The sequence below is a fragment of the Gopherus evgoodei genome, chromosome 3 (assembly GCF_007399415.2).
Source record: "Gopherus evgoodei ecotype Sinaloan lineage chromosome 3, rGopEvg1_v1.p, whole genome shotgun sequence".
NCBI classification, from domain to species: domain Eukaryota; kingdom Metazoa; phylum Chordata; order Testudines; family Testudinidae; genus Gopherus; species Gopherus evgoodei.
The window spans coordinates 26,797,282-26,811,952 of record NC_044324.1 but is presented as its reverse complement, the minus strand read 5'-3'; the positions used below and the strand labels follow the sequence as shown (position 1 = coordinate 26,811,952).

General features: G+C 40.7%; 1 protein-coding gene across 2 annotated transcripts in view; it reads right to left on the bottom strand.

Moving 5' to 3' along the window:
* Positions 1 to 14,671, bottom strand: part of ATAD2B (ATPase family AAA domain containing 2B) — a 170,462-nt gene that overhangs the window by 78,886 nt on the left and 76,905 nt on the right. For both annotated transcript variants that reach the window (XM_030555339.1, XM_030555340.1), the window contains exons 17-18: positions 7,764 to 7,896; positions 4,425 to 4,611 (exon numbers count right to left, since the gene is read on the bottom strand). In XM_030555339.1, coding sequence (XP_030411199.1) covers positions 4,425 to 4,611; positions 7,764 to 7,896 — 320 coding nt within the window. The remainder of the gene's footprint in view (positions 1 to 4,424; positions 4,612 to 7,763; positions 7,897 to 14,671) is intronic.

Here is a 14,671-nt window from a genome sequence, read left to right as displayed (position 1 = left end):
TCCTCAAGAACTCAAATTGTTTCTTCAGCTTGAGTTGTACTGTCCACAATAATTGCTACAAACTCTTTCAGCTCCTTACTGGTGATTACTATTGATTCCATTAAGTTTGCCCAAAACACTTATAGAAAAGAATGACAACTTAAGGATTCAAGTATCAGAGGGGTAGCCATGTTAGTCTGGATCTGTAAAAAGCAACAATGAGTCCTGTGGCACCTTAAAGACTAACAGACGTATTGGAGCGTAAGCTTTCGTGGGTGAATACCCACTTTGTCAGACACATGTAATGGAAATTTCCAGAGGCAGGTGTAAATGTGCAGGCAAGAATCAGTCTGGAAATAACGAGGTTAGTTCAATCAGAGCCCTCGTCCAGACTAACCCACGGCATCGGCGGGTTAAAATCGATTGCTCGGGGATTGATATATCGCGTTTAGTCTGGACGCGGTGTATCGATCCCCGAGCGCGCTTACATCGATTCCGGAACTCCATCAATCCGAACGGAGTTCTGGAATCGACACGGAGAGCCGCGGACATCGATGCGGCGCCGTCCAGACTGGTGAGTACCTCGATTTTAGAAATTCGACTTCAGCTACGTTATTCTCGTAGCTGAAGTTGCGTATCTAAAATCAATTTTAATTCCTAGTCTGGACGTGGCCAGAGAGAGTGAGCCCCTCTTCTAGCAGCTGAGGTACGAACACCAAGGGAGGAGAAACTGCTTTTGTAGTTGGCGAGCATTCAGTCTTTGTTTAATCCTGATCTGATGGCGTCAAATTTGCAAATGAACTGAAGCTCATCAGTCTCTCTTTGAAGTCTGGCCCTGACGTTTTTTTGCTGTAAGATGGCTACCTTTACATCTGCTATTGTGTGGCCAGGAAGGTTGAAGTGTTCTCCTACAGGTTTTTGTATATTGCCATTCCTAATATCTGACTTGAGTCCATTTATCCTTTTACATAAATGCATATTTATACCTGCCTCTGGAAATTTCCATTACATGTGTCTGACAAAGTGAGTATTCACCCATGAAAGCTTATGCTCCAATGCATCTGTTAGTCTTTAAGGTGCCACAGGACTCGTTAACTTAAGGATTGTCTTTCTGGTCATAAGTTTGACTCCAATCAGGAGAAAGAGAGAAGGATATCATTCCTTTTTTACAGTATTAGAGCTCTGAATCTGAATTTTGGCCTTACTTGTTTACTTCTTCCAACTACGCCCTCTTTTAGGTGTTGAATGTAACGTTAAAAATGAAGCTAGCACACATTACCACAACATAAATTATTTGTGATAACTCTGTGAAGCTTCTCTTCCACACAGCTGCTTGCTAATAGCATTATGGGACTCCAGCCACACACAATTATTCACTAAGCTGATAATGTGCGTACAGAGCACAGATAGTTTAATGCAAAGAATGTGTATGTGCGCACATACACATAGTTTGCAACAAAAGCTTCCTACTATAGGACAGGTGAAAGACTTCAGTAGCCGCCCCAGCCCTGGGCTCTCCCTCCCCCCAACCCACACCTCCCTACCGCCCCAGCCTTGGGCTCTCCCCTCCTCGACCCGCATCCCCCTGCCACCCCAGCCCTGGGCTCTCCTCCCCACACACACACACCCCGTGCTGTCCCAGGTCTGGGCTCTCCCCCCCATCTTCCTCCCCAGCCCTGGCCTTCCCCTCACCCACACCCCTCTGCCATCCCAGCCCTGGGCTCCCCCCTCACACCTCATGCTGCCCCAGCTCTGGGCTCCCCTTCTTCCCCCTCACCAGTTCCCCCTAACCCACACATTCCCTGCCGCCCCAGCGCTGGGCTCTGCCCTCTCCCCCTGCACCCCCTGCCGCCCCAGCCCTGGGTCACTGGTAACTTGCTCCCAGGGCAGGTCATTCAGCAGGAATTTTGGATGTGCACAGAACACAGACAGGATTGGTTCCCATATGATTACAGAACTGCAGTGCAGTGGAACAATTTTCAGCTTGTGTGATTGGAGGCTATCTGGATGCATATTATAAGACTGTCCTCCATAAATGAGGAAAAGTTGAGATGCCTTTATTATTCTTTTGTTCCATTCTTTGTTTCTATGGGGAATTTGCCAATGCAATATCACTGTCGTCCTTTTAAACAACTAAAACAAAAACAAAACACAAAAAAAAGGGCAGTGGCTGTTAAAATAGCAATTCCAGTCCGAAAAACCACTGGGAAGCATTTCTTGCTCAATTTTATCCTACTTTTTCTACAGCAAATTACAGTGGATCAGTATATTTGATTTGGGAGTAATGAATTAACAGCTGCTCAAATTGAGCTTGAGTGCTCCTGAATTTTGAAATGTTCAAATCTGGAAGGCAGGTGTTAGATTCCCTTTCTGAATATTAGCTAAATATGGAAAGGAAAAGCCAATTTCTGCTTCCATCGCTCAGCAGTGGAAATCCTCCTAAGTGCCTAGTACTGTATCTAAATCTGCCTAGGTCCAGAGCTTCCCCTCCCTTACTTTTCATTTTAAATTCTAGTGGGCTCCACATACCTCCCTTGCTAGGCTTCAGACAGAGAGGGGCACTGTCCATTTAGTCCACCCAATTCCTTCTTTGGGGGCAGCAAGGTGAGGTCACACCAGTATCCCTAACCCAGTCTGGGGATGTCTTCTGAAGGAGATATCTGGGCCAAAGCCTTCTACTCCTTGGGCACACTTGTTCCCTATTCACAGTGCCACCCAGCTCAAGCAGTGAGCTCTCCATTCACAGCAAGCTGCAGCATGAGGATTCAGCTACCATACTCCCTCCTCCTCTTTCCTGTTGATAGCGGCCAAGGGAATGCTGGGAAATGTAGTTTTCTCTGCTCCAGGGCTGGTTCTATAAGCAGGGAGCTAACCAAGGAACTACAGCTACCACGGCCCCCTGTTGGTTCTCAGCTCCCAGGCTGGATCCCTGCCAGCTGCCGCTCTGCTAATGGGCTGCCCCAAGCAGCTGCTTGTTTTGCTGGTGCCTAGAGCTGCCCCTGCCCTTATGTTACTAATACACTTTTAACATTAACCTTAATACTTTTAAACATTTTTTGTCTTGCATAGATATAGATATAAAATGGAATCAGGCATAAGCAACTCTTAATGAAAAAACAGTATTCTTAAGGCATAAAAACATTTTAGTAATTAGACTTGATTTTTATGCTTCGTATAGGAATGAGCAATATTTGTAATGGAAGATTTCAAGAAAAGTCACATTCTCCAGTTCTGGGTTAATCACATCATATTGTAGATGCACATCTTCCGTAGTAGTTGGTCCTCACTCCATATACCTTCCCTTACCCCCCGCCCCTCTTTCCTGGCCTATTCACTTCTCACTTCCTTTCTTAATCTCAGTATCCTCTCCTTCATATCTATCTCCTCTTCAATCTTCTTTTCATACAAATGAATAAGGCGTCAACTGAACACCATTAACCCAAACTCCCAAACAGTGACTCTCAGACTTTTTAGGAACATAAGATGTAAATAATAAATCAGACTGTTTTAAAAAGCTTTTACGAATACTTGTATGTCTTTATTTCCTTGTCAACGAAGACAAATTTCTGTGCACGCACAGTTCAAACAAACCAACAGAAACCAGTTTTCCTCGGAAGTTATAAGATATTGCATGACTACAGTGTAGTTGTGGTGGCACATGAGGTTGGAAGTCCATTCTAATAGTCCCCTGCAAATCCTCCTTTGGCAAGAATCAGTATAGGAGAATTTGGCCTTCTTAAATCCCTCAAAATTGTATCTTCCAACCTCATTCATGGTCAATCTCATGCTCCACTTCCTTCAACCTCAGCTGTATAAACTTTCTGTGAAAACGTATCTTCTTTTGCATGCTAGACATAACCCCGCTATTGCAGTTTTGTTCTCACCTGATACAAGACTGCAAATCTCCAGGACCATTCAAATATTTTCCCATTTGTGACAAAAAATCAAACGAATGGACATCAAGAATACACCATAACTTTTGATACTGAAAACTTCTGTTTATTCTCTTCAACTGTTTTTAACGGTTCTGTTCCACACAGGAATGTTCAACACAGAATTGACTATGTCTTGTCTTAGTTATCACACAGACATCCTGCTGCCCAAGCAAGACTTTGAGACAGATCTAACATATGACTTCTTAAGATATAGAACCTTCTGCTGTCACCCGACTACCTAGACGGATAAAACTGTTTACCCAGTCAGCGTCATTGCCATCTACATGCTGCATCGGCAGAAAAATCAGAATTCCTAACTATAAAAACTTTAAAGTTTGTTAATGTTATCATATTAGAATGTTTCTCTGCTTTAGCTTGCAATGGCACATGTACACTTTCTTTTATCCAAAAGACCATAATTGTGTACATCATACTTTATTGGAAATAAGTCTGAATAAAACCACAGCTAGCATCAATGCTCTATGATGCTCAGATATTATGTAGACTCACCTGTGCACATGATTCTTCGGGTGTTTTGGCACTCACTGAATAAAGTGCTGGCAGATCTAGCCTATGTACAGAGAATTTTTCAAGAGAGTGCAATAGTGCTGGAGCAAGGTGAGAAGTTTGACCAGAACCTCTCTCTCCTGATAGCAGTAATCTTGGCCTATAAGAGGTTGGCTGGTGGTAAGCTGACCTATAACAGAAGTAATATTTTAAAAATATCACCATGTATCATTATATAAACATATATGTTTATCTATACAGAGTTTCTGGTGTTTCAGCTTTTACTTACTAATGTTTAAATTTTTAATTCTTTTAGATTGTTTTTAAATGACTTCATCTCAACTAATACAATAGAGATCTTCTATTGGTGTTCTGCGATGACTGTACTGTGCTAACTTTGGCATGCCTCAGTTCCAGCACTGATTACCTTGGCTCTTGTCTATACACACAGTTGCAACAGTGTAACTGATTAGAAATTGATTTAATTAATCAGTGCAAAATCTATGTGGGTATTATTAAATTGATGCAATCCTAGATTATCATCAACTGTCTTAAATAAATTCTTTACCAAAAGAAGCTAAATCGATATAATCACTCTTCAATCAATTTAAAAGGTTCACATGAGAGTTTGCATGGTTTAAAAAGGCAGCTTTAGAGTCCTGCTAATCCACAGATATCCAAATCCGTAGATGTGGATATCTGCGGACCATTTTTGCAGATCACAGGTTGGGTGCAGATACAAATTTTGTATCTGTGCAGAGCTCTCCACCACACACTCACCCAAACAGAGCAGCTGTCTCCCGGCTCTCAGGCTCCAGCTTGGCTCTCTGAATCACGCAGCAGCAGGCTGTGATTAATGGCAATAGTCTGATGGGAATTCTGGGAGTTCTAGTCCCCAGCTTGCTCAAACGGAGGAGGTAAACTACAACTCCCAGAAGGGAGTGAGTGAAGCACCATTCTGAAAGAGGCATAGTTGTACTTTAAACTAGCAGGCAGCAACCGCAAGTGTCGTGAAGAGAGTAGTTGTTGCCGCTGCCTGTCCTGGCAGGGTCTGTGTGCGTTAGATCTGCCACAGCTGCATAGGGGTGTCTGAACCCCCCACTGGAAGGGCAGCGTTGCATAGGAGGGCCCAGAATTGTACCCTCCCTGCCTGGAGCAGAGAAGGAGATATGGCGGGGGTGGAGGAGGAGGTGGAGCAGGAGGTTCGTGAGGAGAAGAGGGGGCAAATAGGAGGTTGGGGGCTTGGCACAGCCATGTGTCACTGCTGTGCAGGGACCCGTGCAGCTGTTAGTAGAACCCTGCAAATTTGAAGCTATTCATGGACAATTTTTGTGGATTGCAGATCGGATGCAGATATAAACATCTAGCTTTAGTCATGTGTGTAGCAAGGCATTAACTAACAAAGGTTACTTTTTAGCAGCCCAAAAAAGACCAAAATGAAGGATGAAAAATATTGTTTAAGTACCTGTCTAAAAGCAAGTTTAGCTGTTTATTTTCTGGATTTTTTTAAGTGATAGAAGGTGAGGATAAAAAATTATGCAAGTAAGCTCTTTGTCAGCTCTAAGAACAAAGTGAAGTTGACTTATTAGTTTTCAGAATTAAAAATATTGCACAGGGGCTGTTTATTTCATGCCAATGCATTTCTAACTGCCAAGACCCCAAGATTCAACAAAGCACTTAAGAAGGTACGTAACTTTAAGCATGTTCTTAGGTACCATCGATTTAAAAGGATTTATGAAAATGCTGAAGAACTTTACTGATTTAGGGTCTAGTATCTAGTCTAGTATTTATATTGCACACTTCTTACTAATAAGCTTCCAGCTGGGAATACTCACTCCTTTAAAGGTTCCAAATGTGAGTCTAGCAAATTACTTTATATTTTTGTTAAAAGGCAAAAATCTTAAAGGATTCTAGCCAGGTATTAGGGGGATGGGGTTTAAAACATTAATATTACCTTGATTTGAAAGCTACATTTTAAAATTAATTTAATTTTCTCTTTATTACTCTGTCTACTCTTTAAAATTCATTCAGCTTCAAGAGTGAAACTAGATTGCTCAGTTTTACTTTGTTTATGTTTTGGGGCAGTCACTTTCTAGTTGCCATGCATTATGCACAAAACTTGTCTTTTGCTTTACAAATCTGATGGGGAAGGTCATAAATCCATCCACCAAAAAAAAAAAAATGTATAATGAAATTCAAAAATTAGTTATATGTGTACACGTTTCTTTTTTTGTTTCAATTGAAACCTGAATGTTAGGCCTGCAGTCCTTGACAATGTACCTTCAGGGAAACAGCAAGATTTTTATTTTAAAGCTAATCAGTTATTTTTAAGTTCATGTTACTGCAAATACTATTAAAGCATCACTGTTCAGAAATAATTTTCTTTCTTCCACAAGATGGCTCTACTACAGTGCCTCACATTTTCCTTAGTGAAATAGGCATCAACAGAATCTATACAAAATATTAATCTAAACAATTCATATTAAAATTAACATTTCTAGGTTTTTGTTGCAGCATCCATCTTAATATAAACAGTTGTGTTTCATCCAAATTTAATACACGAATTCTAACCTACAATGTCTCTGCAACTTTCCTTCGAAAAGCAGCTAAGAACACACAAAGTGAGGAAAAAATTAAGAGGAGGCTTTTTGGCATACAAGGAAATTTGATCTGAAACGAATTAATTTGTAATATCAGATTTAAATACTATAAACATATATAATAACTGTTATTGGTCCACTGATGCTCAATAGTACTTCTCAGTTAAAAAAAAAAAGCAGCCAATATATTGCGCACTTATTATTTCCCAAAATACACCAGCATTTTTGCTTCCTTACTAAAACAGCTGGAGGTTCAGGTTTACAATCTCCACAGCATGTGTCTCAAAAATATCCCAGGGGCTAAGCATGGAAATTACATTCTTAAAATGCTATGTACCAAAGGCCAAACACTACTCTGGAATACCCATATGCTGTTTGTAATACCACAAAGTCATCATAAAACATTTAAACGATTTTAGTTAAACTATGGAGAACTCTCAAGCTAAATAGAGCTCAGCATGCAAAACAGGTTTAAATGGGGACAGAACCAGCTCACAATTATTCACTCTTACTACTTCATAGGAGTGTGAATGGCTTGGAAAATTGCTCATAAAGGCTTCAACACAGAAATCTCTCGATAAACATATCCTGGTATTTTAAACACATTTAGATATAAATATAAGGATGTTGCCATGAAGCACCTTTATAAACCCTTCCTTTGAACTCTAAGTGCAAAATATCAGAGTACGACCTCAGAATTTCGGATCTCCTATGAATTTCACAGCTAAATGAATATACTCACATTGTAAAATGAAGGTAGGGTTTACGTATAGCAGCTGACGATTGTTTCTTTGGTGATCCTGAGTGACAGCCTGTCTCAAAAATTGATGAAGCATTTTCATCTTCACTATCGTCTAATATTAGACTTGGTGCGTCTGTTCAAAATGAGATGTTTATTAATGTTAGAGTTCTGTCACTTCTTGGTACACTTCAACAAACAAAGACATTGGAGGTTTCTTGGTTAAAAAAAGTTTAATACATACTACATGAAGTGGGAAGAATGTGTCTAAATATCAGAAGGTATGTCTAAGAAATTACTACATGTGATTTTAGTAACCAGTACTACCCAGAAAGTGTTAAAATATAGAGTTCAGTCAGAAATTCAAATGCCCTTTTACCATCAAGCAACGTGCCATTTTCATAACCATAAAGATAGAAAAATAAGTTGTGTATTACAATAAATTAAATTGCTGGTTTAACTCATTACAAAATGCTGCTTCTTGATATATTTTGCTGGCAGATTCATTCATTGCCTATGTTATTGATTTGAACTTACTTACTGACTATGCACAATTGTGCAAAATAAATAAGCCCACCAAATTTCAGAAGTATACTTCATATTTCAATAATTTTTCCTAGTGATAAAGTGGACAACTTATGTTTGGAAACAGAGAACTGCTTTCTACCACACACAAATTTGATAAAGAATATCAAAATGGTCAAGTCAACTTTGTTTTCATATCCTGGGGTCTTAATCTATTTTAATTCCTTCAATAACAAGCCATTCTCAGCTACTGAATTTAACTATCTTTTATACAGGGCTTCTTAAATGAAAGGAAAAGACTGAATACAATAGAGAAGAAAAACTGCAAGAAAGTAAACTGAAAAATCCTGAGCACATGACGCCAATCAGAAAAGTCATTTGGCAGAAGATCCAGCATGACTGGAAATCTACATTCCAAATTAATTCAAGATAAACAGAGATAACAGAGCGAAAACCAACATTGCTGGGTTGGGATTAAACTGGTAAGCATATACTATGTAGCTGTCATTCAAACCCAAACAGAGAAAAAAAATTCTAGATATCACTTACTTATGCTAACAATCAACTGGAATGTGGCATATGAGCACAAATATTTAAAACTATTAAGCGTAGAATCATAATACTGTAGGACTTGAAGGGCCCTCGAGAGATCTTCTAGTCCAGCCCCTGCACTCATGGCAGGACTAAGTATTATCTATACCAGGCATGGCCAAATTGTGGCTCTGGGAGGAATCGGTTACGAATCTGACCGTGGAAAGCAATTTGGGTGAAAAAGTGATCATGAAATGCCATATTTCATGATTCTAAGTAAAGGAAGGAATCAGAGCAACAGAATAAGGACAACAGACTTCAAAAAAGCAGATTTTAACAAACTCAGAGAATTAGTAGGTAAGGTTCCATGAGATGAAAATCTAAGAGAAAAAGGAGGTCAGGCGAGCTGGAGTTTCTCAAGGAGACCACATTAAAGGCACAACTGCAAACCATCCTGATGTAAAAGAAAGACAGGAAGAATAGTAAGATGCCAATATGGCTCCATCAGGAGCTCTTAGTTGACCTGTAAATCAAAAAGGAATCCTACAAAAAGTGGAAATATGGATAAAGTGCTCAGGTGGAGTACAAAAGACTAGCATTAGAATGTAGGGACAAAATCAGAATGGCTAAGGCACAACATAAGTTACAACTTGCGAGGGACATAAAAGACAAGAAGAGGAGGCTCTTTAAATACATTAGGAACAAGAGAATGACAAAGGAGAGCACAGGTCCAGCACTTAGTGAGGAAAGAGTACTAACTGATGACATCAAAGAAGCTGAAATGTTTAATGCCAATTTTGCTAAAATGGTTAATAGTATATTAGAAAACTTGTAATGAATTATGTTAGAGAAATTAGTATTATATATATGTATATATATACACACACACACACACACACACACACACACACACACACACACACACTATAATAAGACTGTAAAGGAATGTGCATTTTGAATGTGTCTCTGCTGATATAGCATTTCAGAAATTAACTGAAACAGCTTCACGGTTGTGTAAGACACAGTTGTGTCTTAGTTGTAAAATCTTTGGTCTGTGCAAATAGGGCAAAAGCAGAGCGCCAAGACGGCTTCAGATGTGCCTCCCCAACCAACAAGACAAGCCCAAAATCCCAGCCAACAAAAACAGACCAATAAGAAGGATAATTATTTTAAGATAAGAACTGGATAGAACCAACTGGATTGAAAGCAGAGAATGAATGACAGAAGTGGACAGATGAAAGCAAGTTTCAGCAAGATAAACAAAAATCTATTAGTTTAGGCTAGTTGTGATTTATGCATGATAATGTTTTAATTAGATAGGTACACAGATGAGGTACCTTGGTAAACTGAGTCTGCACAAAGCTACAGAACAAGAGATAAAAGACAGGTGCTTAAAAACAAGAGTAGAGATGACACAGGAAAAGAAAACAGCAAAGACCAGAAATTTGAAGAGTCACCCTGTTCCTAGGAGAGGTAACTTGATCAATTAACTTTCTTGCCTTATATTTTTCTGCCTGTATATGTAATGTATAGGTAATAATAGCATTGTCCTAAAACATACAAAATAAAGGTGAAGAGAAACTGTTTAAGCCTAAACTGAAGTGGATCTTGGTTTTCATCCAATAGTGACCAGATATTCAACACAATATTAACTTCAGTGGTGAAGGAACGAAACCCAAAATAGGGAAAAACAGATTAAAGAATGTTTAGGTATGTTTGATATATTCAAATTGGCAAGGCCTGATGAAAATCATCCTAGGGTAATTAAGGAACTAGCTGAAGTAATCTCAGAACCATTGGCAATTATCTTCAATAACTCAATGGAGGACAGATGATGTCCCAGAGAACTGGTGAAGGGAACACAGTACCCATCTTTTAAAAGGGTAGCAAAGAACACACAGGGAATTATAGATCAGTCAGCCTAACTTTCATACCTGGAGAGATACTGCAACAAATTATTAAACAATCAATTTGCAAGCATCTAGAAGATACTAAGAGTTATGAGTAGCCAGCATGGATATGTCAAGAACAAATCTTGCCAAAGCAACCTAATTTCCTTCTTTGACAGGGTTACTGGCCTAGTGGATGGGGTAAAGAAATAGACATGATATACACTGATTTTAGGGTATGTCTACACTGCAATTAAACACCTGTGGCTGGCCCATTAGCTGACTCAGACTCATAGGCTCAGGCTATTGGGCTGTTAAATTGCATTGTAGATGTTCAGGCTCAGGCTGAAGCCTGGCACCCCACAAGGGTCAAATGTAAGACATGGGAGGTAACTGTCCTCCTCTACTCAGCACTAGACAGTCCTCTGCTGGAGTTCTGTGTCCAATTCTGGGTGCCACACTTTTGGGAAAGATGGACAAACTGAAGACAGCCCAGAGGAGAGCAACAAAATGATAAATGGTTTAGAAAACCTGTCCTCTCAGGAAAGGTTAAAAAATGGGCAGGTTTAGTCTTGAGAAAAGAAAACTGAGGGGATACCTGATAATCTTCAAATATATATAAAAGAGAATGGTATTAGAAAAGAGAATGGTGATTAATTGTTCTCCATGTCCTGGAGAAGAAGTAATCAGCTTAATCTACAACAAGGATGATTTACGTTAGATTTAGGAATAACTTTCTTTCTTACACTCTGGAACAGGCTACTGAGGGAGTTTGGGGAATTCCCATTACTGGATGTTTAAGAATATGCTCAAACACACACCTGTCTGGGATGGTCTAGGTTTACTTAGTCCTGCCTCAGTGCAGGACACTAGAATTGGTAACTTCTTGAAGTCTCTACCAGCCCTACTTTTCTATGATTCTAACTGTTTATGACTAATACTCAAACTCAATGAAAACTTCCAAGCTCTCTTTGGTAAAAATAAGGAAAGATCAGTAGGAAGGAAAACAAACAAATATATAGACCATTTAACCATAAGCATAAAAGAATCTTTAGAACAAACTTTGTCATTGATTGCATGGAAAGTACCAGCACTAGAGCAAAGGCAACAGGACACAGACTTTGAAATAACATGAGAAAAAGAGGAATGCTTTTCTCTTAACAATGTCAACAACAAATGGCTTCTAAGGTGGTATTTCCTGGAGGTTAACAACTGGGTTTGTTAAGAAAGCTCTGGAGAAAAATTTAAGTAATTCAAGCCAGAACTGCTCTAGAGTAGGGAACTAGAAGTCAGAACTCAAGGATTCATGGCTCTGTCACTGACTTGCTTTGTGACATTGTGCAAGTCACTTCTCTGTATCTTGGTTTATCCATATACATTCATAAAGTGTAAATATATTACCATGAGCCTTTTCAGATTCTGTACTAACACTAAAAAGTACTAAGCATATGTTAAAGTAAGCAAAGAAGAAGGGCTGAAATTCTCAACTACTCCTGCCAGTAACTAACTTCCCAAGAAATGACCTGGGTCATTGCTTAAACATAACTAAGCACTCGACCAGGCACTGCCAAAGACCCTTCTTTGCAGCCTGGACTCACTCCTTCACCAACAATGGGAAGCATGACTGGGGAGCTCTACCTCTTAGCAGTATATACCTTCCCAGACAGCAGAGACTCAGCACCAGGGCCAGGAGTTGCCAGAGTTGCTTTGACATAGCCTTATCCCATCCCCTCAATAGTAATCTCATTTGCAAACACAAATTCATCTACTTTCTCTCTCTCGCTCTACTCCAGATACGTCTCCTTCTGTCCAAACTTAAATCTCAGCCTGTTTCTCTGGCATTTCCTTGTGGATATCACATCAGAAGAACTCCTAATCTTCCTCCACCTACGCCATCCCCCTTACTCTCTGACCTACTTTCTAAATTACTATGAACAGCAACACCATACTCTCCATCATTCAGGCCCATAACCTGGATTCATCTTCGACTCAGACCTCTCTAGATCCTCATATCCTGTCTGTTTAAATCTTGAAGGCCCTGGCCTTGGCTACCCTAGCGCTTTACAGTGCTGCAACTTTCTCGCTTAGGGGTGTGAAAAAACACACCCCTGAGCGCAGCAAGTTACAGTGCTGTAAAGCACCAGTGTAAACAGTGCCCCAGCGCTGGAAGCATGGCTCCCAGCACTGTAAGCTAATCCCCACGGAGAGGTGGAGTACCTGCAGCGCTGGGAGAGCTCTCTTCCAGCGCGGGCGCTGTGACCACACTCATACTTCAAAGCGCTGCCGCAGCAGCGCTGTACAGCTGCAAGTGTAGCCATACCCTCTCTCTCCACAACATCTCTAAGACATGCCCTATCCTATACATGCACACAGCTAAAATTCTTGTGCAGGTGTTCATCATCTTGTGTCTCAGTTACTGAAACATCCTTTTCTCTGGCCTTGACAAATGCAACCACTCACATCCATTCAAAATGCTGTTTGCCCAACTCTCAGCCATTCAAAATCCCACTGCAAAGTTCATTTTCCTAGCCTGTCATTTGACCATATCACCCTTTTCTTTGAATCCTTCCACTGGCTCCACCTTTTCTAAGGCATAAAAAAAACCAGTTACCTTCTGTAACTACTATTCTTCGATGTGTGTTGCTCATGTCCATTCCAATGTAGGCGTGCTCTTGCCACAAGCACTGCCGCTGGAAAGCTCTTCCTCAAGTGGTATGCGTCAGGGTCAGCTCTGATGCTCCCTGAGGTCACGCGCAGCCTCCCTTTCTTGCCAGCTAACTCTGGCAAAGCAGGGTAGAGGGGGTTGGAATGGATATAAGCAACATATCTTGAAGAACAACAGTTACAGAAGGTTAGTACCATTTTTTTCTTCAAGTGCTTGCTCATGTCTATTCCAATGTAGGTGACTCCCAAGCAGCTGTACAGGTGGAAGGTTCAGAGTTTATTGGCAAGCTGATTGTAATACTGCTTGGCCAAATCTAGCATCGTCTCTAGCCTGTTGGGCGATGGCAGAGTGAGATGTGAAAGTATGAAATGATGACCATTTTGCCGCTTTATAAATGTCCTGCATAAGCACTTGTGCCACAGATGCTGCCGAAGATGCTTGGGCCCTTGTAGAACATGGGGTCAGGGCACGAACCTTTGACAGATCCTAGGATGTGTGGATACAGGAAGTGATCCATGATGAAATTCTCTGCGCTGAGATTGGAAGACCTTTCACCACGCTGTATGCAATGGCCACAAATAGTTGAGTAGATTTCCAAAATGATTTAGTCCTTTTTATGTAGAAAACTAGTGCACATCTGACGTCCAGCAAGTGGAGCCTCTGATCCTCTCTGTTGGCATGTGGTTCGGATAGAAGACCAGCAGGAAGATATCCTGGTTACTATGGAACTGTGAAACCACCTTTGGAAGGAAGGCTGGATGTGGAAGCAACTGGACCTTCTCCTTGAAGAATATCGTGTAACATGGTTCTAAAGTGAGAGCCAGGATCTCTGAGACCTTTCTGGCAGAAGTAAAGGCCATCAGGAAGGCCACATTGCAGGATAGGAAGAGCAGAGAACATGTTGCCAATGTTTCAAATGGAGGTCCTGTCAGTCTTGACAATACAAGGCTGAAATTCCAGGGAGGGCTTGGTTGCCATACCAAAGGGAACAATCTCTCAATACCCTTAAGAACAAACTACAGATGGAGTTTGAGAACACAGAATGGCCGTTCACCCATGCGTGAAAAGCCAAGATTGCATCCAGATGGACCCTAACAGAGGACACGGTTAGCCCATATTGTTTCAGGTGGAGTAAATAGTCTAGAATTAATGGTGATGTTGATTGTGTAGGTGAGACACCTCTGTGTAGACCAGATCGAGAACCTTTTCCACTTTGCCAGGTAAGTGGCTCCAGTGGAGGGTCTTCTGCACCCTAAAAGCATCTCATGAACTGCAGAACATGTTACCTCTGAGGGGTTCAG